The following is a 27,964-nucleotide window of genomic DNA, read 5'->3' on the forward strand; positions in this document are numbered from 1 at the left end:
ACTTTTAATGAATAAACCTAGTATGGGATTGCGTGTGAACGGGGCGCCCTCTGCTGCAAAACGCCGGAAGTGTTTTCCAGGGGATTTACAGCAGTTCTCGCTCTGACCGTAAACGGGAGTGAAGTCACGCCTCTCCATCTTTCCTGCTACACTGTTTCCGTTCGTGGGAAAATTTACTGCCATTCCGAGTTTTCCGAGCTCCGGAACTTTTTTTTTGGACTACCATGAAAGCCGAAATCTGTTTACCGACAGTTTATATGCGTTTAACTTCTACTGGTCACAGCTAAAACCGCCTTTACGTTACGTCTATATAAACAAAAACAAACGAAAGTGAGGAGAGTTACTCGAAAAGAAGAAGAAAGCAAGTCGGAAAACGAAAGTTCTGCGTCCAAAAAGGTGAGTAAGGCTTAAAAAAACGACGAAAGTGTTATTATTGTCTATATATTTTATATTTGAAGTTGTTTAGTAGACTTAATGTTAGTTTATGCTATAAGCTTGTTGTAATGTTTATGTTTATCAAATGCTAGGGTATGTTTATATTAGTTTAAGAACATACTTCCAGTTTTGTTTTGTGTTTACAACGTGGTATTTATAAAACAAACGTATATGGAAGTGTAAAAGTGTCAAACTAGATCAGTCTGTCTTAGTAGGAAAATCTCTGCTGCTACGGAAACTTCTTGATATGGAAAGATACGCGACTTACGCAGATGTAGACGTAGGTTACAGTACGTGAAGTAGATTTGGCCCTATTCATGTAAGAGTAGAGCATTTAGCTATTCAAGGCCTACAGTTTAATCAAACTAGGCTTTGTTAGCTTTCAGTAAACTTTCCATCAGTTATTCAAAGTATTGTGTGTGTGCGGGAGCCGCAGGCTGTGATTAGCGCTGCACTGGAATGTGCAGAATTGGCGCATCTAAAAAGCGCATCTCTGAAAGAAAGCAGCTGCTGCACGTCTGCTGCAGACTCATGGAAACATTGAGCATGTTTACACGCACATCATTTGCCTTTTAAAGTACGTGTTTGGTTAAGCCTTTAATCTGAAAACTCTTATGTACTGGAATATTACTGTATATATTCCTAATTTACCTATATAGCTTTATTGCATCTGAGTAATACAGCTCTTTCATTTACAATACTAGCTTGATATTCTTAAAATAATTAAATATGTTCATGGCAGTCGTGTTAAAATGCTTACACGGTGCATGCATAATCATAATATCACCATTTTATTTCACTACCAGTCAGAAGTTTTTTAACAGTAAGATTTTATGTTTTTTAAGGTCTCTTTTGCTCTCCAAGCCTGCATTTATTTGATCCAAAATATTAAAATATTTTTACTATTTAAAATAACTTCTTTCTATTTGAATGTATTTTAAAATGTAATTTATTCCTGTGATTTCAATCAGAATTTTTAGCATCATTACTCCATGATCCTTCAGAAATCATTCTAATATTCTGATTTGCTGCTTCAGAAACATTTATTATTATTATTATGTCGAAAACGGGTTTCTTTGATGAATAGAACAGCATTTATCCGAAATAGAAATCTTTTGTAGCATTCTAAATGTCTTCATCATCTCTTTTGATTAATTTAAAGCATCTTAGCTAAATAAAACTATTAATTTCCATAAAAATATATACCCCGAGCTTTTGAATGGTATAGTGTATAATATTACAAAAGCTTTTTATTTCAGATAAATGCTGATCTTTAGGTCTTTCTATTCATGAAAGAATCCTGAAAAATGTACTTAACCATTTTAAATATTGATAAAAATAATAACAAATATTTCTTGAACAGCAAATCAGCATATTAGAGTGATTTCTGAAGGATCATGTGACACTGAAAACTCGATTACAGGAATAAATTACATTTTAAAATATATTCAAAGCAGTTATTTTAAATATAAATATTTCACAATATTACTGCTTTTGCTGTATTTTGGATCAAATAATTGCAGGTTTAGTGAGCAGAAGAGCTTTCTTAAAAAAACATTAAAAATCTTACTGTTCAAAAACTTTTGACTGGTAGTGTATTCATTTAACTTTTATGTTTCTAATATGCCTAATATACATTTATCAAAATAATGGTGCATACATAGTCATTATAAGACTTAATGTTTACATTTTATATTCTTGTGCATATAAATAAAGGGGCAGGGGTTATGGACAATAGTTATTTTCATCTTCGAGTCATTTTTGAAGATAATATGTTATATATAATATAAACACATACACATGCACATGTATTTATAATTATATATCTGATGGCCCTTTACATTTTTTTTTGATTCAGAAAAATGTAATAAGATAAATATATCAGTGTAATAAGAGTATGCACTCATTGTTCTGAGAATCTGTTGTTGACGCAAGTTTCTCTATTTTACATACTTGGACATACTTTACATACTTTACCACTTAAGTATGCATATCATTCTGGCCAAGTCTCACTCACAGCAAGATTCTAATACCACTAGAGGGCAGTGCATCCCAAAATTCACTGCCCCTCCAAAGAGGTCACACGGTTAATGCTTAATAGTTTTATTTAAACAGAGGAAAGACGTCAAGTGTGAACTGGAGCAGGTCAGAGCGCAGCCTCTTTTAAATAGAGAGCAGAAAAAAAGCTAATGACATAATTAAGGACTGAGACAGAAGCACATTCCCTCAGGCTGTCATACACAAGAAAAGTACATCCTGTGCTGAATGTTTGCATCAAAGGGCATTTTTACAATAACTTAATCTTAGTTCTTGAACTAGCCTTAAACACATGCAAAACAGCATTGACTTGCATGTCGGTTAGGTTTCAGATGCTCGAGATCACCTGTTTTTAAAGCTAATATCTCATCCATTAAGGGCCCACTTTCTGTTTTGACACTGAAAATGTAATTTTCTGCATGGAAGGCATTTTTAATATTCATGCAAGTGCAGGGAAGCTATTTGAAATGCCATTGCTTGAAACAGTTGGTCTTATGAAAGTGCCAGTTGTTATAAAAATATCAGAGAGGCTGTTTCCTGTTTCTGCCATTGCTTTAGTCATGCCACATACAGTCAGAAGTCTTCAATTCAATGCGACTCGGGATAATATTACACGTATTATTCTCTAGCATGGCTACAATGTGTGTTGACAGATATTTTACTGATGCAAAAGCTCATTACTAATGTAAAAGGTACAAACCCAAGGGAATGGCTGCTTTGTGTGAATGAAGTGAGTGTGTGTAGTATTTTGCATAATAAAATTATATCACAAACATCTGTGCTGCATAATTATACAAATTTGCATCAGAAGAACCATCATAAAACATTTAGTAGGGATTTATGAGCCCTAAAAGCATGCATATTTCAATGCATACGTGGAAATAGTATCCATTTAGGGTACCTGTAATTGTAATCAAGCACGCAGTATGCAAGGGTTAAGTACTAAAAAATTGTATATTATTTCTATTTTTTCTTTTTAAAGTGTAGTTTATCATCTTTTCTTACGATACTCATGACTTGTGTTTCCATGCCATTTATTGACTGTAGCTACTTCTTAGAAAGAAAAAGCATAGTAGGTTTAAAAGGCTTTTTGCTTGCTGGAGGATGAAATCAGCACTAATTTTGTTCTTTCTTTCCCAACACGCAATGTCCATTTCCCTGGAAAGTGTTAGAATGTGCTTTTTGCCAGCAAGTCAACCAGCATTCCCTGGATGGAGAGTTAATGGTAGTTGATTTACATATAGGGCAGACTGTTCGGGAATACATCCCTCTTGAGTGCCCGAGAGTGCGGTTTACATGCAAGCCGGCGCGTCCAGCTGAACGAAATGGCCTTTTTGAAACCACAGTCATGTACAATGAGAAATATTCCTATAAAGACATGAAAAAGCTTGTTGTCTCAGAATGATCTACAATAGTGTACAGAGAGGCATATCTGAGTGTGTGTTTGTGAAGCGCTGAGCAGATTGGCAGGCAGATGTTCATTATAGCGTTGTACGAGATGGCAGAATGCGCTTCCTCAGAGTCTGTTTAATTAATACTCCTTAAACACACATCTGGGCAGCATTTACTACATACAGTGGAGTCCAAAAATCTGAGTCCACTTTGAAGATCTGAGAATTGATTTTAAATTCAGACTTCGAAATAAACATACAGGTTCAGACATTTAAATTTAAAAAGCATATTTGTTCTATAAATTTAAAAATATAATATATAAATGTTAATATATAGTAAAGACATTTATAATTTAGCAAGTTCTATTAAAACTTAATGCAGTTAATTTGAAAGAAAATCAAGTTTCCACAGCAATATTAAGCACCACAGCTATTTTCATCATTGATAATAGTAAACAATTAGGGGTCAACTGATGCCGATACCGATATTATTACAGATCAAGCAGACTGATAACCAATATTTTGAACCAATATATAGGCCTGGTATAAATTTAAAGTCAAAATTAAGAATAACAGGGGCTCTGACAAAAACTTTTTTTAAGTTTTATTTTATCGGCAAATCAGTTTTGAAAATGCCTGATACCGATAACCATTAAAATGCTTAATATTGGTGTCGATAATCATTTGATGCTTACAATGTAGTCCAAAATCTGAGACCACATTGAAGATCTGGGAATTTTGTTTAAAATTCAAACTTAGAAATAAACATCCAGATTTAGACATTTTAGAAAAACATATCTAGACATATCTAAAACATATCTCTGTTTATTTCTAAGATTTACATTTATTCTATAAATTTCAAAAGAACTAGTAAAGATTCCCCACTATTTCTGCACCAGTAATAATAGAATAGAATATAATAGAATAGAATTAATGTAAAGAATTATTATTATTAAGAATTATTATAAAGTTTTTAAAAAGAATTTAATACTTACACATTGCATTGTTCAAACATTTATAATGTTACAAAAAAATCTATTTCAAATTAATGCAGTTCCTTTGAAAGAAAATCAAGTTTCCACAACAATATTAAGCAGCACAGCTGTTTTTAACATCGATAATAGCAAAACATTAGGGGTCGACTGATGCCGATACCGATATTATTACAGATCAAGCAGACTGATAACCGATATTTTGAACCGATATATAGACCTGGTGTAAAAATGAATATTTATGTCAAAATTAAGAATAACAAGGGCTCTGACAAAAAGTTTTTAAAATGCTTTTAAGTTATTTTATCAGCACATTGGCTTTGAAAATGACCGATACTACCATTAAAATGCTTAATATTGGCGCCGATAATCATTTGATGCTTACAATGGAGTCCAAAATCTGAGACCACATTGAAGATCTGGGAATTTTGTTTAAAATTCAAACTTAGAAATAAACACCCAGGTTTAGACATTTTAGAAAAAAAGCTAATTTATTCTATAAATATATTTTAAACCGATATATAGGCCTGGTGTAAAAATGACAATTACTGTCAAAATTAAGAATAACAGGGGCTCTGAGAAAAACTTTTGTTAAATGCTTTAAAATGATCTTATCTGCAAGTTTTGAAATGACTGATACCGATAACCATAAAAATGCTTAATATGTTGTGACACTAGAGACTGGAGTAATGATGCTGAAAATTCAGCTTTGCATCACAGGAATAAATTGCATTTTAAAAACATTCAAATAGAAAACAGTTACTTTACACTGTAATAACATTTCACAATATTACATTTTTTACTGCATTTTTGATCAAATAAATGCAGCCTTGGTGAGCATTAACAGACTTTCACAAACACAATTTCTGATATCTATATATTTATGATATAATAATTACATAATAATTATATAACTGTGATAAAACATTTTAGTACTTCTCAAACTAGTGCATGTGTGATTTTTCGTATTCTGACTGAGTAGTCATCTCTTGAAGAATTTTCAAAAAATACAAAGTTCTTCAGAGATAGTACTTTTCTGACATGGTTTACATAACCCAGCACCAATCCATCACACAAATTTGAGATTTAAGAAATCGCACTAAAAACAGTAACAATATAAAATGCACATTCAACAAGGCTTTGGTTAACATTAAGAAGAAGAAACAATGAGCTTTAAAAACACATCTTTTACTCTCTCCATCAGATATCTTGCAGTCCTCTCTCTAGTCTCTTCTCTGTATGTATAATAAATGAGTGCTGTTCCTGACTGTGGATGCGTTAAGTACCTGTGAACAGATATTCTGCACTGCTTCTCCTGTTATGCTCAATTCAGGCACCCAGACATAAACCACGTGAGACGCATAAGCCATAAAATATTCCAGAAGAGTATCCCAGGAGTGTTACATGTGCCACTATTCGGGACTGACGTGTAGTGCTACATGTGCTGTTCCCGCAAGATGCAGAGTACAGAATCTGGAGTTTAATTTTAGCAAATAGTTTGCCCAAAGCAGGTTGTAGTGTAATTGTTTTGCAATACCCTGAGGGCCAAATTATGTACTCATAAATATTTACATTATGGCGGAAAAAAACATATTGTTTAGTATTTAGGAACAGCCCAGTCAAAGCTATTTGTCAGTCATAACTAAAGTAATTTCTGGTTGTGTAAAAGAACATTAGTTAATCTACACTACCAGTCAGAGAGTAAGATTTTAAATGCTCATGCTTAAAATCTAGCTTTGATCACAGGAATAAATTACATTTTAAAATATATTCAAACAGAAAACAGTTATTTTAAATAGTAAAAATATTTCAAAATGCTACTATTTTTGCTGTAATTTGGATCAAATAAATGCAGGCTTGGCGAGCAGAAGAGACATTAAAAAACCCTTAAAAATCTTACTGTTCAAAAACTTTTGACTGGTAGTGTGTAATAAAAGAACATGAATAAATAATGAGCAAAATTCTAAATGTAAAAATTAACTTTAATTATTAGTTCAAGATATGCATTAACAAATGATTGATTATAGTGTTTTTTCATAGTTTTTTTTTTTTATTTAATGGAAAATAATTAATCAAAAACCATTTCTCAGTGTATGAAAAAATTGTATTTGACTTGTGAGTAACAGTCTCCACTAAAAACAATATATATGTATATATATATATATATATATATATATATATATCAAAATAGGCTAATTAAAAACTGAGGAACAATATATGTTTATAGGAGGTCCTCAAAAGTATAGGTGTATAAATTTGCTGCCTGTTTGTGCAGCTGTGGGAAAGTATTGTCCACGCTTGCAGCAAAATAAACACTGTTCAGTTAATAAATCCTGTCTAATGAGTTTCCTAAAAACATCAGATCTCACAAAGCCACCGCAGGGTGAAATACTCAGTCAGCAACACACACGCACGCACACATTGAGTTACACAAGATCACAATGCCATTTAATTAGAGTGGAAAGAACACCGGAGGGAACGAATTATAGCTAAAAAATCATAAAAATAGTCACAGGAGGATCTCTACAGAAATATCCCTATGTTTAGTTACATAAATAGTGACATACCATGATTTTATTGCTTTTCTAAATTATAATACTTCAGGCTAAGCCTAAAAAAACTGTTTTTGCATTTTAGAGTTTAAAAAAATTACATATTTCTTATTAATTTCCAAACAATGGCATACCCAGTGGAATATTTAGTCAGATTTTGCTGAATTTTTGTATGATATGAATCTTAGTCGTAATTAAAAACACAGCTGTGAGGACTAGACATATACAGTCTGTTCTGTTTGTTATACAAGTGTGTACCAGAGTGTCAATCATTCAGCTGATGCAACATTGAAAATATGTCTTCCCAGAACATTCTAGTGGTAGAAAACTCCAGAAACATGGATTGTGAAAATTAAATGTGACATAGCACCTTGAGAAAGTACAATATATTGAACACGCACTGTATGAGCTTAATTTAGACTAAGTATCAGTCTGTTTTACAAGCTGTCTCATCCATGCTTCACTGCAGCTCTCGTTAGAGGTCAGTAAGCATCCTAGGCAATGGTTAAATCAGGATCACTAGCAACAAGAAGGACTCTTATTGAATGTGGCATTAGTTTGATAGATTGAAATGGGAACGAGAGACTGCAGTCTGCACTGGTGTCCAAAAGTTTTAGCTTTAAACTCCACAAAGTTAAAAGTGATTCATTAATTAGATGCTGTACACGGTAATTTCTATGGCATTGCAGTTGCGTAAGCAGTTGCTTTTAAGAGGTTGTTGATAGCTGGCTGGTTGTTTTTTTGAAAATATAACTGCTTGTACAATTTTGTTATCTGTCTGTCTTAAAATATATTAAAGCACCGGATTAATGGACTGATATTTTCAGCAGGCAGTAATACAAAGCAAATGCATGTTTTGTGTATGATGAAGTGTGTGTTTAATGTGTAAATGTGTTTAAAGATGATGAAGCGAACTATCACACATCCAGTCATAAAAATGGAATTTATTGTATAACTCGGAATGTTACGGAATTTACGGATTACTGTTTGAATATGAATTCAGCATGTTCTGCGTGTCTCTGTGTGAATGAAAGGAATTTGAATTTTGAATGAATGAATTTTGTTTACTACACACATACTGAAGCGTGTGTGATTCTGTATAACTCGGAATGTCATGGAATTTGCCAAATTTCGGACAAATAAATCAAAAGTAGGTCACTACACTTAAATCAAATGAGAGATGGACTAGTGCCTGTAAATATTAAGCCGCAAAAAATACTATTTAAATATGAATCTATCATGTTCTGCGTGTCTCTGTGTGAATGAATGGCGCAGACGCACAATTTTGTTTACTACACACATCCTGAAGTGTGTGTGATACTATATAACTCAAAATGTCACGGAATTTGCCAAATTTCGGATAAATAAATCAAGTAGGTCAGTACACTTAAATCAAAACGCGATATGGACTAGTGCCTGTGAATATTAAGCCACAAAAATACTATTAAAATATGATATTATTTTAGATATTATTAAATTAATATATAATTAATTGATTATAATTGATTAAAATGGAATTTTCATTTTAGGGTGAACTTTCCACCTACAGAACATTTGTTTAACAGTTGTATTTACATGTGGATGATTGTCAGATTCAGTTTGGGATAATAAGATGCGTGTTTTGTGCACAGATACTGTGTGTTTATTTTCCCATACTGGATGCAGCAGGATCCTACAATCATGAAAATATCAGACAAAATAAAAATAGCAGATTTAGCCTAGAAAAAAACATAGGTATTATTTAAGATATAATTAAACCCCAATTCATGAAAGATGCTGTAAAATAATAAATATTATTTACCAAAAAAATGTAAATACACAACGCAGTATTTCTATTTTTCAAAAAAATAAAAAATAAAAAAATAAAAAAATAAAATAATAATTACTTTTTTTTTTTAATAAAATCAGCTATTTTGAGAAAATTAAATTAAACCATTAAAATGGAATTTAGAAAAAAATTGTTAAAAATAAAACAGAATTTGAGAAAAAAATAAAACACATTTCATTTGACCTTAAAAATGTAATTTTTGTTAAACTTTTAATAAATTGCTGTTTTAATTTCTTTTTTAATGTAACCATTAAAACAGTCTGTTATTTGGAAAACAAACTGTTATTTGGAAAAAAAAAATAAAACAGAATTTGAGAAAAAATAAAACAGATTTCGTAGAGCCCTACACACAACACCAAAAACAAAAAAACAGATGCACCCTTTACACTTACATGGCATGACAACAGAGAAATGACCTGGAAACATTGGCATTGCACAATCTCTCTGCAGAATCGCTCTGATTAAGCGATATTGCAGGGACACATGCCTGTGCTAAAATTTGATTTATTCCATCCATCAGCTTTCATTTTCCCGCTTGGTTCCTGCTACTTTCAAAGGTACATGGGAAGGTAGATAACGCATCCATTGACCTGCAAACAGATTGGCCGGAGTGCAGTAGGAGGAGCCAGAGAGAGAGAGAGAGGGATGAACGAATGAATGTAGGAGGATGCAGAGAGAGGGACAGAGCGCTAGTTGGGATGGGAAGAGCCGGGAGAGGAATCTCTAATAATAGCACTGCAGGAAAGCAAGAGCGTGCAGAGAAAAAAGTGGTACATGCAGCAAAGCGAATCATGCCGACGCAGAGCAATGAAAGAGTGCGATGGAGCGAGAGCGGGGAAAGTTAAAAGCACATGCTTTGCTTTCCCGCATGCACGATAGGAACAGCGTAAAGAGAGAAAAGACAAATAGGAAGCACAGGGAGAAGGAATTACAGAGCAAAGACCTTGAGAAAAAGCTGTGTGTTTGAGTCTGTCTCTTACAAATGGCAACTTTGGACTTGTGTGTTAAGTTGCAGCGTGTGTAAGTGTGTGTGTGAAACATGTGCTCCACTCGGTCTTCATCCGATGATGCAGAGGTGTGAGAGCCACGAATCCGAGGTCCAGCGGAGCCCCTCATTGGACAGCACAGAGTCAGAATTCACCCGGGCGGCCCGTCGGGGTCACCGCCTGGCCGTGGGGGCCTTCTACGGCTCCCGGGGTTCAAATGTCAAAGATCAAACGGCGCAGAGCGACGGAGCTGTGGTCGCCGTCCCGCCGGGAGGGAAGCCTCAGGATAAGCGTGTGTCTGCCGGTGGGAAGTACGTTGTGTTTTACCTGGACTTGTCGTTTGTGTTGCTCCTAGAGTTTGAGAAGCTGAAGATGGCTCGTGGGTGCCTGTGTTGTGTCAAATACATGATGTTCCTCTTCAACCTGCTGTTCTGGGTGAGTATCAAAGTACAGCATGAATTATCCACACTTACTTGTTGTCAAAATACATTCTCTTGTCAAAGTTTAATGTGAAGAGGCTGCTGTAAGTAAGCTATTTGTACAATGATTTCCCAAAAAAGTGAGCATGGTGTCTCTGTGAGGCTTTCAAAACAATGCGCTGTTTGTTTGAATTGTTTAACGATGTTCGTTTCTGGCTTAGCCAATTATGTGAGTTCAGGGCGGATCATTAGCAATGTTTGCTAAGGTAAGCATCACTGTTAGTATTGCTCATAGGTTGGAGAATTGTCTGAATCCATAAATATTATTTTTTTATTTAAAAAAAAAATTTAATCGAAGATGTACATGAGTTTTTTTTCATCTGAAAAGATTTGGAGAAATTTCACACATTTACTCCTCTGCAGTGAATGGGTTGCTGTCAGAATGAGAGTCCACACAGCTGATAAAAACATCACAGTGATCCACAAGTAACTCACACAACTCCTTTCCATCAGTTGATGTCTTCTTAAGTAAAAAGCTGTGTTTTTAAGAAACCAATCTATCATTAATGCATTTTAACTTTTAAACATTGCTTTTGGGTAAAATACAAGTCTTCTGTCCATGTTAAAATGTTCTCTTCTGAATCAGGAGAGTAATACACGCAGATCAAGCACAATTTATATGCGAAAAGGTCAAAACAGCTCTAAAGTTTCCACTTTGTTGGTGGATTTTGATGTGAGAGGACAGAAGCGGACACTTTACTGATGTTTTTATCAGCTGGTTGGACTCTTATTCTGACGGCACCCATTCACTGCAGAGGATCCACTGGTGAGCAAATGATGTAATGCTAAATATACACTACCAGTCAAAAGTTTTTGAACAGTAAGATTTTTTTAAGCCTGCATTTATTTGATCCAAAGAACATTAAAATTTTGACAAATTTTTACTATTTAAAATAACTGTTTTCTATTGTGAATATATATTTAAAATTACATTTATTCCTGTGATCAAAGCTTTTCAGCATCATTACTCCAGTCTTCAGCGTCACATGATCCTTCAGAAATCATTCTAAAATGCTTCAAGAAACATTTTTTTTATTATTATTATCAATATTTAAAACATTGAAGTACATTGTTTTCCAGGATTCTTTGATTAATAAAAAAAGATCCAAAGATCACCATTTATCTGAAATAAAAAGCTATTATAACATTATGCACTATACAATTCAAAAGCTTTAAAAATTAATACTTTCATTTAGCAAGGATGATTTAAATGGTTCAAAAGTGATGATAAAGACGTATAATGTCACAAAAGATTTCTATTTCAGATAAATGCTGTTCTTATGAACTTTCTATTTATCAAAGAAACCTGAAAAAATTCTACTCAGCTGTTTTTTAACATAACAATATTAATATAATACATTTTTTAAGCAGCAAATCAGAATATTACAATGATTTCTGAAGGATCATGTAACTGGAGTAATGATGGTAAGAATTCAGCTTTGAAATCACAGGAATAAATTACATTTTAAATATATTCAAATAGAAAACAGTTATTTTAAATAGCAAAAATATTTCAGAATTTTACTGTTTTTGCTGTACTTTGAATCAAATAAACGCAGGCGTGGTGAACAGATGGGACCTCTTTCAAAAACATTAAAAAAACGTTTGACTGGTAGTGTAGAAATCAATGAAGAAACAAATTCATTTATGACGTGGATGGCCTGAGGGTAAGTACATTTTTGCTAAATTTTCATTTTTGGATGAACTTTTCACCTACAGAATGTTTTTTTAAACATTTTTTTTTTCATATGGATGATTGTCAGATTCAGTTTGGGATAATAAGATGCGTGTTTTGTGCACAGATACTGTGTGTTTATTTTCCCATGCTGCACGCAGCAGGATCCCACAATCATGAAAATATCAGACAAAATAAAAATAGCAGTTTTAGCCGAGAAAAAAACATAGATATTAATTAAATCCCAACTCATGGAAGATGCTAGAGAAATATTTTTCTAGTATAGTTCAGCTGTAAAATACATCAGTGGCTAGAAACTGGTAGTTGTGAATGCAGTCTGTGTTTCAAAAGATGCCAGTAATCACAAACAACTGGAAACTCATGCATATGTATCCCTCAAAATGTGTAGGATATTCTAATTACACTCTTCGTCGTTAGTTTTTAAAGATATTCATGAAATCATATGCAAAATCCACTCAAAAATCAGTTTGATTGGGCATGACGCTTCTGGTAATAACTGTAGTATTTTGGGTAAAATTGAAGCCACAGGCAGTGTTTGTGAAAATGTCACATATGTATACATGTGTGTGCTGCAGTCAGAGGCTGAAGCAAGGAGGTTCATCACGAGGTGTTAAATGCTCTTAGATCAAAGGCAGAAATACATATTCATCTAAACCAGAGCACTCAAACAAATCCCCCTCCTTTCCTCTTGCGCTTTAATTCTAACATCTCTTATAGGCCCCCAGTTTAACTTTTCAGTCATCTGTGTCTATGTTGTTGTTGTGTATTTGCAACAGGAAGTCTGTGTGTCAGATTACGGGTCTGTGAGTTGTGAGATTTTGCTCGTTTGATCTGCCGTGTGTGTTGTTGTTTGTTTGATTCTGAGCCAGTTTAATGACGGAAGCAGGAAACTTGAGAAAAAACTCCCGACTGATCTGAAATCTCCCACTGCACACACACCCACATATACACCCCATATAATGATGGAAAAGGGAACATAAAAGAATAAGGAAATTATGGATTGCAAATGCCTGGAGATTTTACACTGTACACTTTAAACAGCGGGGCGGAGAGGGAATAAAAGAAAAATGGAGGAGTGAGATAAAAGTAATTTAAAAGCTTTAGATGGAATTACCTTGAGATGGAATGGTTTGTCAAAGCGGTAGTGTGGTTTTCTTTTGCTTTGCTGGAATTTAATTTCGGAGTTCAGTTCTTCATTGAAGAGAAATTACTTTGTTGTTTTGAATTACAAGGTTTACAGAGGCGTTCAATAAAGTCTTCTCATAACATAATACAGAAACCCTTGATCTCGCTGCTTATGTGAGAGACAGTTGATATATTGTGTGCATTTCTATTATATTTTTGTATGGAATGTAAATGGGGTGGTAATGATGTTTCTGAGTGGAGCTGAGGAGGTGTTTTAGGTCGCTGGTAATCTATATTTCATGTGTTTGACATTACTGAGCCTGATGGCTCTCGGCTCCATGTTTAATACATGAGTCAGAAAGTTAAGGCCAGACTCACTTCACTCTGCACAAGGTCACAAACACACAGTACACTCATTAGTGGGTGTGAGGTCAGTTTTGCATGTGGGATCTGTCATTAACATGAACGACTGACTCAACTTTTCTAGCTCTTCTGGTATAGTCTTTCGAATATTCATGCTGCCTACATTTAGTAGATATTTCTTCCTGTCCTTTTCCTTTCATTTCTTACCCATTTCCTTTCTTTTGTCATTTCATTTTCTTTCCATTCTACTTTTCTGGCCCTTTTCTATGCCTTTCTTTTCTTATCCTTTTTTTCTGTACTGTCTTTTTCCATTTTCTTTTTTGCCTCTTCCTATTCTTCCCTTCTACCCTTTTTCCTGTCCTTCATCCTTTTATTTCATCTTTCATGTTTTTTACTATTCCTTTTTTTTCCTGTGAATTCTTCCTTCCTAGTTTCTTTTATATTCCTTTTCTTTTCCCTGTCATTTTCTGTTAATTTCCTTTCTCATTTCCTTTGCTATCCCTTTTCCAGTTATTGCTTTGTCCATTTCCTGCCTGTCGTTCTTTCCTTTTCCATTTCCTTATGCCTTTTCCCTGCGTTTTCCCCCCTGTCCTTTTCAGATAATTTCCTTTCTTTCTATTGCTTCTTTTCATACCCCTTTATTGTCCTTTATCTTTTCCTTTTCCCTGTTTTTACATTTAATATCTTTTCTTTCCTGGGCCATTTCCATTGTTTTGTCTTTTCCTGTCATTTCTCCTTTCCCTTATGTATTTCTTGCTTTTTCTTTTTTCCTTGTTTCCATTCTTATCTGTTCACTTTCTTTGCTTTTTCCTGCCCTGTTCTTTTCCCCAATTCCTGTCCTTTTCCTGTTTGTTTCCTGTCTTATTCATTTCCTTTCTGTTCCTTTCCTTTCCTCTCTTATTCCTTTCCTTTCCTTTCCTTTCCTTTCCTTTCCTTTCCTTTCCTTTCCTTTCCTTTCCCTTCCTCTGCCTGTCCATTTTTTTCTGTCCTTTTCCTTTTCCTTTTCCTGCTCCTTGTTCTGTCCTTTCCTTTCCTTTCCTTTCCTTTCCTTTCCTTTCCTTTCCTTTCCTTTCCTTTCCTTTCCTTTCGCTTGTCCCGTCCTTTCCTTTCCATTTTCTGTAACCTTTCCTTTTCACTGTCCTTTTTCTTGTCCCTTCACTTCCTTTCCTGTTCCCGTTCCTTTCCTTTCCTTTCCTTTCCTTTCCTTTCCTTTCCTTTCCTTTCCTTTCCTTTCCTTTCCTTTCCTTTTCCTTGTCCTTTCCGTTTCACTGTCCTTTTCCTTGTCCCGTCCCTTCCTTTTCTTTCCTGTTCCTTTCCTTTCACTTTTCCATAACCCTTTCTTTTCCCTGTCCTTTTCCTTGTCTCGTCCCTTCCTTTCCTGTTCCTTTCCTTTCCTTTTCTTTTCTTTTTCTTTTTCTTTTTCTTTTTCTTTTTCTTTTTCTTTTCTTTTCCTGTTCCTTTCCTTTCCTTTCCCTTCCCTTTTCTTTGTCCCGTCATTTATTTTACTTTACTTTACTTTCCCTTTTCCTTTTCTTTTCCTGTCCTTTTCCTTGTCCCGTCCCTTCCTTTCCTTTCCTGTTCCTTTCCCTTTTCCTTGTCCTTTCCTTTTCCCTGTCATTTTCCTTGTCGCATCTCTTCCTTTGCTTTCCTGTTCCTTTCCCTTTTCCGTGTCCTTTCCTTTTCCCTGTCCTTTTCCTTGTCCTGTCCCATCCTTTCCTTTCATTTCCCTTTTCCTGTCAATTTGTTTCCTTTTCCTTTTTCATTCCTTTCCTTTTCCTTGTCCCTTCGTTTCCTTTCCTGTCCATTTCCTTGTCCCTTCCCTTCCTTTCTTGTTCCTGTCCTTTCCTTTCCCTTTTCCCTGTCTTTTTCCTTGTCCCATCCCATCCTTTCCTTTCATTTCCTTTCCTTTCTTTTCCCTTTTCCTGTCCATTCCTTTCCTTTTTCATTCCTTTCCTTTTCCTTGTCCCTTCGTTTCCTTTCCTGTCCATTTCCTTGTCCCGTCCCTTCCTTTCTTGTTCCTGTCCTTTCCTTTTCCCTCACGTCTTTTCCTTTCCATTCCTTTCCTTTCTCTTTTCCGTGTCCTTTTCCTTGTCCCATCCCTTCCTTTCCTGTTCCTTTCCTGTCCATTCCTTTCCGATCCCAAATCATTCCTTTTTCTGTTTCTGTTCCTTTCCTTTTCCTTGTCCCTTCCTTTTCCGTCCCGTCTTTTCCTTTCCTTTCTATTCCTTTCACTTCTCCTTGTCCCATCCTTTCCTTTCCTTTCCCTTTTCTGTGTCCTTTTCCTGGTCCTGTCCCTTCCTTTCATGTTCCTTTCCTTTCCCTTTTTTTCTTTTCCTTTTCCATTTCTTTTCTTTGTCCCTTCCTTTCCTTTCCTGTTCCTTTCTTTTCCTTTCCCCTTTTCTTTTTCTTTTCCTGTCCTGTCCTTGGTCCTTTTTAGCCCAATTCTTTATTTTTGATCCTGAATCAGCTGCCCCGTGTCTCCTCAGTCTTTTCCTCAGTCTCCTATCCACGCACCTTGATTGTGTTGATTGTTGCAACTTCAGACCCTTTATCTAGTAAATGTGTTCCTCCGTCTATGTGTGTTTGAATGCGGTGCACTGTAAAGAAAACCTCTCGAACGAATAGTCCCCCAGTTTGAAATGCAGGATTAGATTAAGAACAAACCCATTATGTAGGATTTTCCAAAGGCAGAGAGAATAGATTGAATTCAATTTGTTTGTGTGTGTGTCTTCATTCTGGTAGTGCGTCATGAATACTAAAATTTGGGTTAAAAGCTGTCTGCTCCTGTGGACAGAATAGTCTTATTCTGAGCTCTTCCTGTTTATGTTTTATTCTGTTATTTTTTAGTCTGTGTGCTCTTTGGCTTATTTTTCTTGCTTGCATTTGCTCCCTAATTATTTCCTCACAGACTTTCTGATTACTGTGCCATACTTTTCATTTTCATGGTTTTTAAAGTTTTCATCTTTAACCTATTTTTCTGACTTGCTCTGCTGCTCCTCTCTCTCTCACACACACAAACACGCACACACACACACCTGTTTTATCTCTTATTTTTCGTACTCATCATTTTCAGAGTGTAAGGATTCTGTCTCATTTCAGATTCTTCATAGTTCTCAGTGGTTCTCAGAGTGCATGCTGGGTTTTTTCTCGAGGGAACTGAATGACACAGCTTTTCACCTTCAGTTACACTCAAAAGACGAGTGTGTGGGGAGCCAGACCGCTGCACTGTAGGGCATATCTCGCAATGACACACGTTATGTGAGGGAGGATTAACAGAGAACATCTTGCCCTGCTAAATTTTTCATTTAAAGACCTTCAAAATATTTCATAATATATTTCACTTATATTTTCATATAATTTATATTTATATGTATTTAATCTTTAAGAACAATGATAATTTAAAAACACAGTAAAATATATTCTTTAGCAAGAATATCCATTTTTCATATTGTGCATTATAATGCTGTGTTGTCTAAATGTTCTTATAGCATTTTTTTATTAATCATCCGTATGTGTGTGTACATAACCATTTTTCATATGTTTATATAAATGTTTATATAAATTGTCAATTTTTCTTGTATGATCATAGTAAAAAATACATGTTGTGGTGCCTAAATTTGCTTGTAGCATTTAAAACAAGTGATTTTATTTTTATTTTTTAAATTTGTATATGTATAGATTTTTTTTATAATTATTAATTTTCCTATTTATTTATACAAATTAGCCTAGCATAATTTATTGGCCATCTGCCATAACATTAATATAATTATATTATATAAACACTAATAATTTAACAAAACTGTTAGATGTAATCTTTAACAAGAATATCTAATTTACATATAATGTTTACTTAAATTTTCATGAGATGTTTGTTTTTTTATGTTGTGATGCCTAAATTTGCTTGTATCATTTAAAACAAGTTTTAGTTTTTAATTATTTATTTTTGTTTTTATTTTTATAGTTTTTTTCCTATTTATTTACAAAAAATAGCCTAGCATAATATCAGACATTAATAATTTAACAAAACTGTTAGATGTAATTTTAGCATGAATTTCCATCTTCATATAATGCTCATATATAATTTTTTTATGTTGTGATGCCTAAATTTGCCTGTAGCATTTAAAACTATATATATATAATATATATATATATATATAACTAGCCTACCATAATATTAGACATTTACTGGTCATCTGCCATTACATTAATATAATTATATTAAATTTATTATATAATTATTATTATTCATTCTAATAATTATAATTATGAAAATAATTTAGCAAGTAAAACACTTAAAATCTTTAGAAATAATATCGTTTTTTATGTAATTCATGTAATGTTCATATATTTTTCTCTGTTTCTATGCAAAATTTGCTTGTAGCACTTTAGTTTTGCTTTTAGTTTTTTATTATTTATTTATGTTTTTATTTAAATAGCTTTTTCATTTTTTTTCCTATTTATTTATACAAATAATAGCATAACATTTATTGGTCATCAGCCTTAGCATGAAAATAATCAGTTAATCAAATAATCAGTTAATCATATCAGCCAATTTAAATTTAAATATCCATGCATGTTTATTCTTGAGTGAGAGAGTAAGATAAATATGTTTAACTTTGTCTTAATGGAGTATTATATTACAAATGTGAACTTCAAAATGTAAATCAACTTTCAAATGGCTTACTTACATGGTGAGTTGTCATAAAACAATGAAAGCATTTTGACATTTATTTAAAATCTAACTTTGCAGCTACACATGTACCATCTTGTGTTTCACAGTTGCCTCAAAAACCAGCATATTCTGGTTTTCAGTTTGCAGTTAGTCCAGGTGTGTAAACTAACTTTCTCCTCTCCTCCTGGCCTTTAGCAGCCTGGACTGCTGTTACATTTCAGTTACCTGAGCATGAAATTACAAGAGTTTCTCCCCAACAAGCACACCTTCTACTCTCCTACGATCTAGACACACACTAAATTCGCACTTCAGTACTCAACAACAACCTTTATTGCGGTTCCATTAGCATTTATATTGCTCTCACAGCGGGGAGAGCTGACACAGGTATCGTTTTGTTGGTCAGGCATGCGCGCACACACCCAGCTCAGTCCTGAAACAGTAAGTGCACCTTACCTTGAGTGAACCTGAGTTCACAAAGTGGCACACAGGTCCTCCTGAGACCTACTCGACTTAGGTGAATGAAACCCGAAGAGTCAGTTTTACACTTAGGGACACGTAAAAGCCTGACCAAACACTGTTGAACTAAATGTTTACGCACATTTGATCTATAATGAATGAGTTTCTATGTGTTTATTAACATGATATGCTCTCCGCTGTCTTTCTCTCCTCAGTTGTCGGGCTGTGGGCTGTTAGGTGTGGGCATATGGTTGTCCGTTTCTCAGGGCAGCTTTGCCACATTCTCCCCATCCTTCCCCTCCCTCTCAGCCGCCAATCTGGTCATTACCTTGGGCTCCGTCGTCATGGTAACGGGCTTCCTTGGTTGCCTCGGTGCCATTAAGGAGAACAAGTGCCTGTTGCTGAGTGTAAGTCGACACCTACAACTCCTACAATGCACACTGCACAAGGAATGTATTGTTAATCCAGGGTTATTTTAACCCTGGGTTAGTTTAATCCTGGGTTGACAGGTTTTGAATTTGTGAGTTCTGTTTTGAAGGATTAGTTCACTTCCAGAACAATGTACTCACCTCCTTGTTATCCAAGATGTTCATGTCTTTCTTTCTTCAGTCGTAAAGAAATAATGTTTTTTTGAGGAAAACATTTCAGGATTTCTCTCTGTGTAATGGACTTCTATGGTGCCCCTGAGTTTGAACTTCCAAAATGCAGTTTAAATACAGCTTCAAAGGTCTCTAAATGATCCCAGCCAAAGAAAAATGCTCTTTTCTAGTGAAACAATTGGTTATTTTCTAAACAAAAAAAAAAAAAAAAAAATGTGTGAACTTTTTTTTGTGGTCATGACAGTTAGGGTACGTCTAAAAACTCCCGTCTCATTTTCTCCTCCAACTTCAAAATCGTCCTACATCGCTGTTTTACCTTTTTTTGTAAAGGGTGTTTGATCATCTTTGCATGCTCACTCTGTAAACTCTGGATTGTTACTTCTGCAGCGATGTAGGATGATTTTGAAGTTGGAGGAAAAAATGAGATGGGAGTTTTTAGACGTACCCTAACTGTCATGACAAGACGAGCATTTGAGGTTAAAAAGTATCTAAATTATAACTGATTGTTTCGCTAGATAAGACCCTTCTTCTTCAGCTAGGATTGTTTAAAGCCACTTGAAGCTGCATTTAAACTGCATTTTGGAAGTTCAAATTTGGGGGCACCATAGAAGTCCATTACATGAGAAATCCTGAAATGTTTTCCTCAAACAACATAATTTCTTTACGATTGAAGAAAGAAAGACATGAACATCTTGGATGAGAAGGGGGTAAGTACATTATCTAAAATTTTTGTTCTGTAAGTGAACTAATCCTTTAAACATGCAGGTTATGTTTTAATACAATCCTTTTCCAAACGTAAAATACAAAAAACTTCACACTTCATCACTTCAGCCGTCACTGCATTTTTAACAGCTTTTCTCAGGCGATGAAATGAATGTATCTGTGATGCTACAAAGCATGTTAATATTTAATTCTTTAGTTTAGGGAGTCACAAAAACGTTGAAAAAAAGTTAACATTTCAGTAGTTCAACAACATATTCAGTTAATGGTCACATGACATGCATGTAAACAACAAAATATTTCTTTTTTTTAATAAATATTTTTTAGTAAGTGCTTGATTGCTGTTTATTTATTTATTTTGCTAAATAACCTGCAATAACATTGCATTACCATGTTTCTATCAATTTGGGTGTTGCTCTAATTTATATATATATATATATATATATATATTTGCTCAGGGTTTAAAGAAAACCCTGGGTATTAAGACTTGTATGGCTTTAAATGATGTCTCTTACTGAAATATGCAGTAGGAATCCCATTAAAGACTTACATTATTTAAAAAATCCACATCATTTTATCCATAATTTAGACTATAGGGGTTCCATTATTTCTATTATGTCAAATGATTGCACTCGGTGAGCTATTAACACTACCTTTTGCTATTTTTACCACAGTACAATTTGGAATAAGCAGCTCAGAAACTAAAACACTGATACAATGCCACATTGTTTTTGGTCGGAATTTTCAGTCGAAAAGCAACAAGAGAAGGGATGTAAGTCTTCACTGTTTTTCCTAGCGATGTGAAGAGGAGAAAAGGACGGGAAGATGCCTGTGGACGAATAAAACTTCTTTAAGACCTGCGTCTTTGTTATCTTCACTTTAGCCCTGATTCCTTTAAGGCATTATCTGATCACAGCTACTGAAAGAGCTTACAAACGGCAGAGACAAGAAACGCTAGATGCCATCCTGGCAGGATGTAAACCTGCCGACGCTTGTCATGACGCCAAAGCCAGTGAAGGAGTTTTTCAGTGTGGATTTCACTCAATATCCAAGGTGTTTAGACTCCTTGTGGGCAAAATCAATGGTACAGCATTTTGGTTTAAGCCTACGCTTATATCCATCGCCATCTGTAAGCTATTTCAGTAGCTGTGGTCATTGTATAAGTATATTATTTTTCGAGTTGTGTTACGGTAAAAATAGCAACAGGTATTGAAATAATTAAAATAATGGCGCATCCATAGTCCAAAATGTGTATAAAGCAATGTGGATTTTTAAAATAACGTAAATCATTAATGGGTTTTCTACTGCATATTTTAGTAAAAGACATAATTTACATTATATTAAGCCATACAAGTCTTAATACCCAGGGTTCCCTTAAAATAGTTAAGAGCAAATGAACAAGGCACTAGTTGTCCAGAAGAGTACACAACTAGTAGTTGGCAGATCAGTGTGTATCTGATGTAAATGATTCACAATACACCGTACAACACCAGGGGTTTTGTAGCACTGTGTTGATGGAGAGTGTGGGAGTGCAGAGAAAAGATGCACAGCTGAGATGCTGCGAGTGAGAAAAACAAACGCATCTCAATTCTCACATTCAAACCGCTTCCGTTGTCATGAATAGTGCAAAAAACATGGCACATCCCACTTGCTTATAGTTTCTGTCAGCCTTTGGGCAACACTGGTTAATTTTAGGGCTTTGGCTTATTTAAACTTTCCAAATGATCTCAGATCTCAAATGACACAGCTGACCTATAACATATTCAAAATGTGTGACTTTTTTTTTTTGTTATTTTTAATTTTATTTTACAATTTTAGTATCTTACATTTACTCTGATTCGTTTTTATTTTATTTTATTTACATCACTCATATAATGGGTGGTAGTGAGTATATATTTATTTATTTATTTAAATATTTATTTAATTTTATTACTTTATTTAATTTTATTATATTATTTCATTCATTACTCTGATATAAATGTTATTTATTGTAATGTTTTATTTTAATTGTTTCTTAAATTTAAATTTTATTTAAATTTGTATTTTATTTCAGTAGTTTCTCTAATTTATATATTTTATTGTAAAAGTTTCTTTGCTTTTATTGTTATTGTTATTTGATTAGTTTCTTTGGTGTAAATATATATTTTATTCTTTTTTATTTTATTCATTTCTCTGATGTAAGTGTTATTTTATTGTAATACTCTATTTTAATAGTTCTCAAATTTAAATTTTATTTTCTCTGATTTGTATTGTATTTATTAATATTTTATTTTAATAGTTTATTTGCTTTTATTTTATTTTATTATTATTTGATTAATTTCTTTGGTGTAAATTTATTTTATTCGTTTCTCTGATGAAAATGGGTTTTTTTGTATTGTTTTATTTTAATAGTTTCTCAAATGTACATTTTATTTAAGTTTCTATGATTTGTATTGTATTGTATTTTTTAAATATTTTATTTTATTTCATTAGTTTCTTTGCTTTTATTTTATTTTATTTCATTAGATTCTTTGCTTTTATTTTATTTTATTTTATTAGTTTCTCTGATGTAAATGTTATTTTATTATATTGTTTTATTTGAATATTTTCTCCAATTTACATTTTATTTATTATTATATTTTTTATTATTTGATTAGTTTTTTTGTTGTAAATTTAACTCGAAAATCAATCAGAATTAAGTATTCAGTAACATAATAGGCAATTATATGACTTCTATGAATCACTTTATTGTTGTAATTAAATAATTTACATATCTCTACTCTGTTTTTTCTTGTAGTTCTTCATTGTACTGTTGATAATTCTGCTGGCAGAGCTGATTTTGCTCATCCTTTTCTTCGTGTACACGGACAAGGTACGTTATGAACAGCAAGCATCACACATACCCCCTCAAACTATCTAATACACACACACACAGAACTAACCACCCACTGCACCAGACTTTCATTACCCACACGAATCCTGACAACAACAACAGCCCACACACCTCTCAGTATTCCTAAAGTTTTATTTATTTCCAAAAATCAACTCATATTCGTATAACAAATGCTTCTTGTGACTTCAAACTCTTGTGCAGGTAAGCGAGAACGCTAAGCAGGATCTTAAAGACGGCCTGAGGCTCTACAACACGGACAATAACATCGGCCTCCGCAATGCCTGGAACATTATCCAAGCTGAGGTGTGTGTGTAGACGAGTGCAGGTGTGATATACGCTCATCAGTGACAGTAATGGCGGGTCACTGTGAGTTCAGTTAGTTGATTGGGCCACATCTTATCCGCAGCTGCTCTCCACAGAATTATGGAAGATAACTCAAGAAGCCCTCCAGGAGTGAACAATGTGCAGGCGTCTGCAGAAATTTTCTTTGCTCAGTGTGTGAATGATGAATCTGAATATTCACTCTGTCTCTCAGTGGCAGTGTTGTGGTGTAACTGGCCACACAGACTGGCATGATGCCCTGCAGGAGAAAACCGTGCCAGACAGATGCTGCCAGGAACACTACAGAGAGTGCGGTCGCAATGCCACTAACATCTTCTGGTCACAGGTACGGCTATTTTATTTTTGATTTATTTTATTTTATTTTAATGGTTTCTCAAATTTTAATTTTAAGTTTCTCTGAATTGTATTGTATTAATATTTTATTTTATTTTAATAATTTATTTGCTTTTTTTATTTTATTTTATTTTATTAATTTGTTTCTTTGGTGTAAATTAATTGTATTTTATTTTAGATTATTTGTTTCTCTGATGTAAATGTTATTTTATTGTATTATTTTATTTTAATCATTTCTCAGGTTTAAAATTTATTTACATTTTTCTGATTTGTATTTTATTTTAGTATTTTTTATTTGTTTCTCTGATGTAAATGTAATTTTAATGTATTATTTTATTTTAATAGTTTCTCAAACTTTTTACATTTTATTTGTTTCTCTGATTTGTATTGTACTGTAATTTAATATTATTTTATTTATTTAATATTTATTTATATAATATTTCATTTCATTTTAATAATTTATCTAATTTAATAGTCTATGTTAATAGTTTCTTTGCTTTTATTTTTGTTATTATTTATTTATTTTTGTCAATTCATTTTATTTTATTCATTTCTATGATGTAAATGTTATTTTATTGTATTATTTTAATAGTTTCTCAAATTATAAATGCATTTTATTTTAATAGTTTTTTTGCTTTTATTTTATTATTTTGATTAGTTTCTTTGGTGTAAATTATTTTTATTTTATTTATTTTATAGGTTTCTCTGATGTAAATGTTATTTTATTGTATTATTATTTATTTTAATCGTTTCTTAAAATTCTTTAAATTTTAGTTAGGTTTCTCTGAGTTATATTGTATTATATTAATATTTTATTTTATTCAATAGTTGTATTTAAATGTATTTTATTTTAGTCTATTAATATAATAGTCTGTTTGCTTTTGTTTATTTTATTATAATATGATGAGTTTCTTTTGTTTAAATTAGTTTTATTTTACTGTATTATTTTCTTTTATTAGTTTCTCATCTGATTTGTATTGTATTTTATTAAAATTTTTTGTTCTATTTAGTTTTTCTAACTTACATTTATTTTATTTTATTATTATTTGATTAGTTTCTTTGGTGTAAATTTATTTTATTTTAATAGTTTCTCAAATTTAAATTTAAAGTTTCATGTTTTTTATTAATATTTTATTTTATTTTTCTTCAATAGTTTCTCTAATTTAAATGTTAATTTAAATTTTATTTTAATAGTTTCTTTGCTTTTATTTAATTATTATTATTTATATGGTGTCATTTTATTTTATTAATTTCACTGATGTAGATGTTATAAATAAAATAACACTATTTTAACATTTTAACATAGTTTCTCAATTTTACATTTTATTTTAATAGTTTCTCTGATTTGTATTGGATTGTATTTTATTACTATTTTATTAAAATAGTTTCTGTAATTTAATTTTATATTATTTTAATAGTTTCTTTGCTTTTATTTTAGTTTATTATTATTTGATTCGTTTCTTTAGTGTAAATGTTATTTTATTTTTTAAATATTTTATACTGTGGGCCAACACACTTATTCTTACTAACTTGTAGGGTTGCTACGAAAAGGTTGAGGAATGGTTGAACGACAATAAACATTTGCTGGGAACCATTGCGATGTGTGTTCTGGTCTTACAGGTACAAACATTAAGATTAGACTCACACTTATAGAAAATAACTTTACCTCCAATGATGCTCAAGTCATTTTCTCTCTTCTGCAGCTGCTCGGGATGGCATTCTCCATGACCCTGTACCAGCAAATCCACAGGGCGGGAAAGAAGTATGATGCCTAGAGGAAACCCAAGTGTTACACTACAAAAAAAACCCCTCTCAGAACACCTAATGTATTATTTCAAACCCGCTTCATGCCATCACAAACTATTTCCAGTGAAAATGGAGCTGTATATATATATATTTTTTGAGTCCGTCAGATTTAATTATGTAGAACAGACTGTAGATATTTTTGCTCGGCTGCTGAGTGGCTAATTTTTTTGGCCTGAGGTTTAACAGCAACTGTTAGATGAAAAATAATGATGGGAATACATTAGGAGAAGCAATTATGGATGTTTGCAGCCGTTAAGTCGAACGGTTCTGGAAATAGTCCGTGTACAAAAATGCCCACGTCATGTAAAATCGGAGTTTGGAAATCTGCAACGCTCATAAAAAGAATTAATTCACTATTTCTTTATTGGACACTTGTGTACACGTAGACGCAGTTCCCTTTGCTGATGTAATATATCGATCGCATGCTGTATATATTCACATTCACATAAGCGTACTGTACAATTGCACACAAACAATCCTTTATCTGATTACGTAAGTGTTAGAGAGAGTGGGGTAAGATGTGCCACCCTGTTAAGCTTCCAAAAAATGCGCAAGTTTATTATTTGGATATTCAGAAAGTCTAAATGTTATATATTTGTGACCCTGGACCACAAAACCAGTCTTAAGTAGCACGGGTGTATTTGTTGTAATAGCCAATAATACATTGTATAGGTCAAAATTATCGATTTTTCTTTTATGCAAAAAATTATTAGGATATTAAGATCATGTTCCAGAAGATATTTTATAAATTTCCAACCATAAATATATCAAAACTTAATTTTTGTTTAGTAATATGCATTGCTAAGAACTTCATTTGGACTACTTTAAAGGCGATTTGCTCAATATTTTGATTTTTTTTCCACCCTCAGATTGCAGATTTTCAAATAGTTGTATCAAATATCAAATATTATCCTATTATTCAAATTCATAGATGCATAAATCCCACTTTCATAAAATTGACCCTTATGACTGGTTTTGTGGTCCAGGGTTACATTTGTTATATAAATTTTACAATTTTAAAATGTTATATAAAATTAAAATAGAAAATTATTTAAAATATATATTATATATTATAACACATTTTAATTATGAATATATATTTGCTAAATTTTGGCTGAATATTCTGATTATTTTTAAGGCAGTTCACAGCTTACCCCACTCTCCCCTAGTCTCATTTGTTAGAAGTATAAATGTGTTTATTTGTAAAAAAAAGTATGTTCCGTGTATGAGAGAGCGAGAGAGAGTCTGGGCTAGTCATCTGCTCGCTCAGGGCCTTTGTGTCCTGGTGACTCTGTTCTCGTCTCTGTCTACTCTCTTTGTTTTCTCGCTCACTGATCTTTTCAAAGTGCATCTGTACTGCTGGGAGGCAAACGAGCTGTCCTACTCCGCCTACCGTCAGGGAAGAGAGGGAGATGAGATCAAAGGATGCAGGATATAGAGGTTAGGAAATAGAGGGGGAGAAAGACCTAATAACGGCCTCTCTTGAAAACAAACAGCATCATGCAATGGCACCTTAAAGCGTGCAATGAGAGTTACCTTATAAGCCATAACCTCTGCGAACTGTTTGTCGCTCCTGTCATACATTCCTAATCAGTTTGTGAGTGCTGTAGGTATATTTTGATCCACGGATTAAGTAGTTGCATTATTACACAGTATTGAATTATCAGGATAATTTATTACCAAGTGACATATCCGCATTACTGTTTAACCAACATGTTATTTTAAATAAAAGAAAAATGTTTTAAATAACTTGTTTTTGCCTGACATTAATATTACAGAATATTTCCCTCCAAAAACTAGGTAAAATATGCAATATTCATATTCCAGCATACATTACAGTTAAGCACTGGCAAGCTGAATAAAAACTGATTTGTTTTTTTTGTTTTTTTTTGTTTTTGGAAATACATTGTGCAGACATGTTCAATTAATGCATATCTACTGGCAAGTTTTTATGTTAATGTTAGTGAGTGCAAACTTAACCTGGGTATTAGCTGTCTAGTAGCTCTCACACCATGGGATATGCAGATAATTGGTCCTTTCTCAAACTTAGACTGCGCTCATATATTTAGGTGTCACTGATTATTTTAGGTAACCAAGGAAGACGCCAGGTGAGTCACATCTTGTGTTTACATGGTGTTACAATATTTTGGATTTTTGCCATTTGTTATACAAGTTATTGGCTTTAAAAAGACTGTGGAGATTTACTTATATAAAGTATCTTATAGTGAAATGTTGTTTATCTAACAAGGAACATTCTGGAACTTTCTGTATAAGGTTCTC

At 33.1% G+C, this 27,964-nt stretch overlaps 1 protein-coding gene across 2 annotated transcripts; it reads left to right on the top strand.

Moving 5' to 3' along the window:
- The first annotated feature begins 118 nt into the window (after positions 1 to 118).
- Positions 119 to 27,433, top strand: tspan9b (tetraspanin 9b). 2 transcript variants are annotated; one of them, XM_051108288.1, is made up of 8 exons: positions 119 to 396; positions 10,577 to 10,656; positions 19,228 to 19,419; positions 23,108 to 23,182; positions 23,405 to 23,506; positions 23,739 to 23,870; positions 25,415 to 25,498; positions 25,582 to 27,433. In XM_051108288.1, exons 2-8 carry the CDS (start codon positions 10,594 to 10,596, stop codon positions 25,651 to 25,653), a joined length of 720 nt encoding a protein of 239 aa, XP_050964245.1. In that variant the 5' UTR covers positions 119 to 396; positions 10,577 to 10,593; the 3' UTR covers positions 25,654 to 27,433. The 2 variants fall into 2 exon arrangements, with proteins under 2 accessions (XP_050964245.1, XP_050964244.1); XM_051108287.1 differs by lacking the exon at positions 119 to 396 and having other exon boundaries at positions 9,856 to 10,656.
- The last annotated feature ends 531 nt before the right edge of the window (positions 27,434 to 27,964 follow it).

Source organism: Labeo rohita, chromosome 4 (genome assembly GCF_022985175.1).
Source record: "Labeo rohita strain BAU-BD-2019 chromosome 4, IGBB_LRoh.1.0, whole genome shotgun sequence".
Lineage (NCBI taxonomy): Eukaryota > Metazoa > Chordata > Actinopteri > Cypriniformes > Cyprinidae > Labeo > Labeo rohita.

What these genes read in the sequence shown, in the direction of transcription:
- tspan9b (XM_051108287.1), top strand. Translation starts at nt 10,300, where the DNA reads ATGATGCAGAGGTGTGAGAGCCACGAATCCGAGGTCCAGCGGAGCCCC. An exon ending in ACAAGTGCCTGTTGCTGAGT is followed by an intron (nt 19,420 to 23,107) that starts GTAAGTCGACAC and finishes TTTTTCTTGTAG; the next exon opens with TTCTTCATTGTACTGTTGAT. An exon ending in GGAACATTATCCAAGCTGAG is followed by an intron (nt 23,507 to 23,738) that starts GTGTGTGTGTAG and finishes TCTGTCTCTCAG; the next exon opens with TGGCAGTGTTGTGGTGTAAC.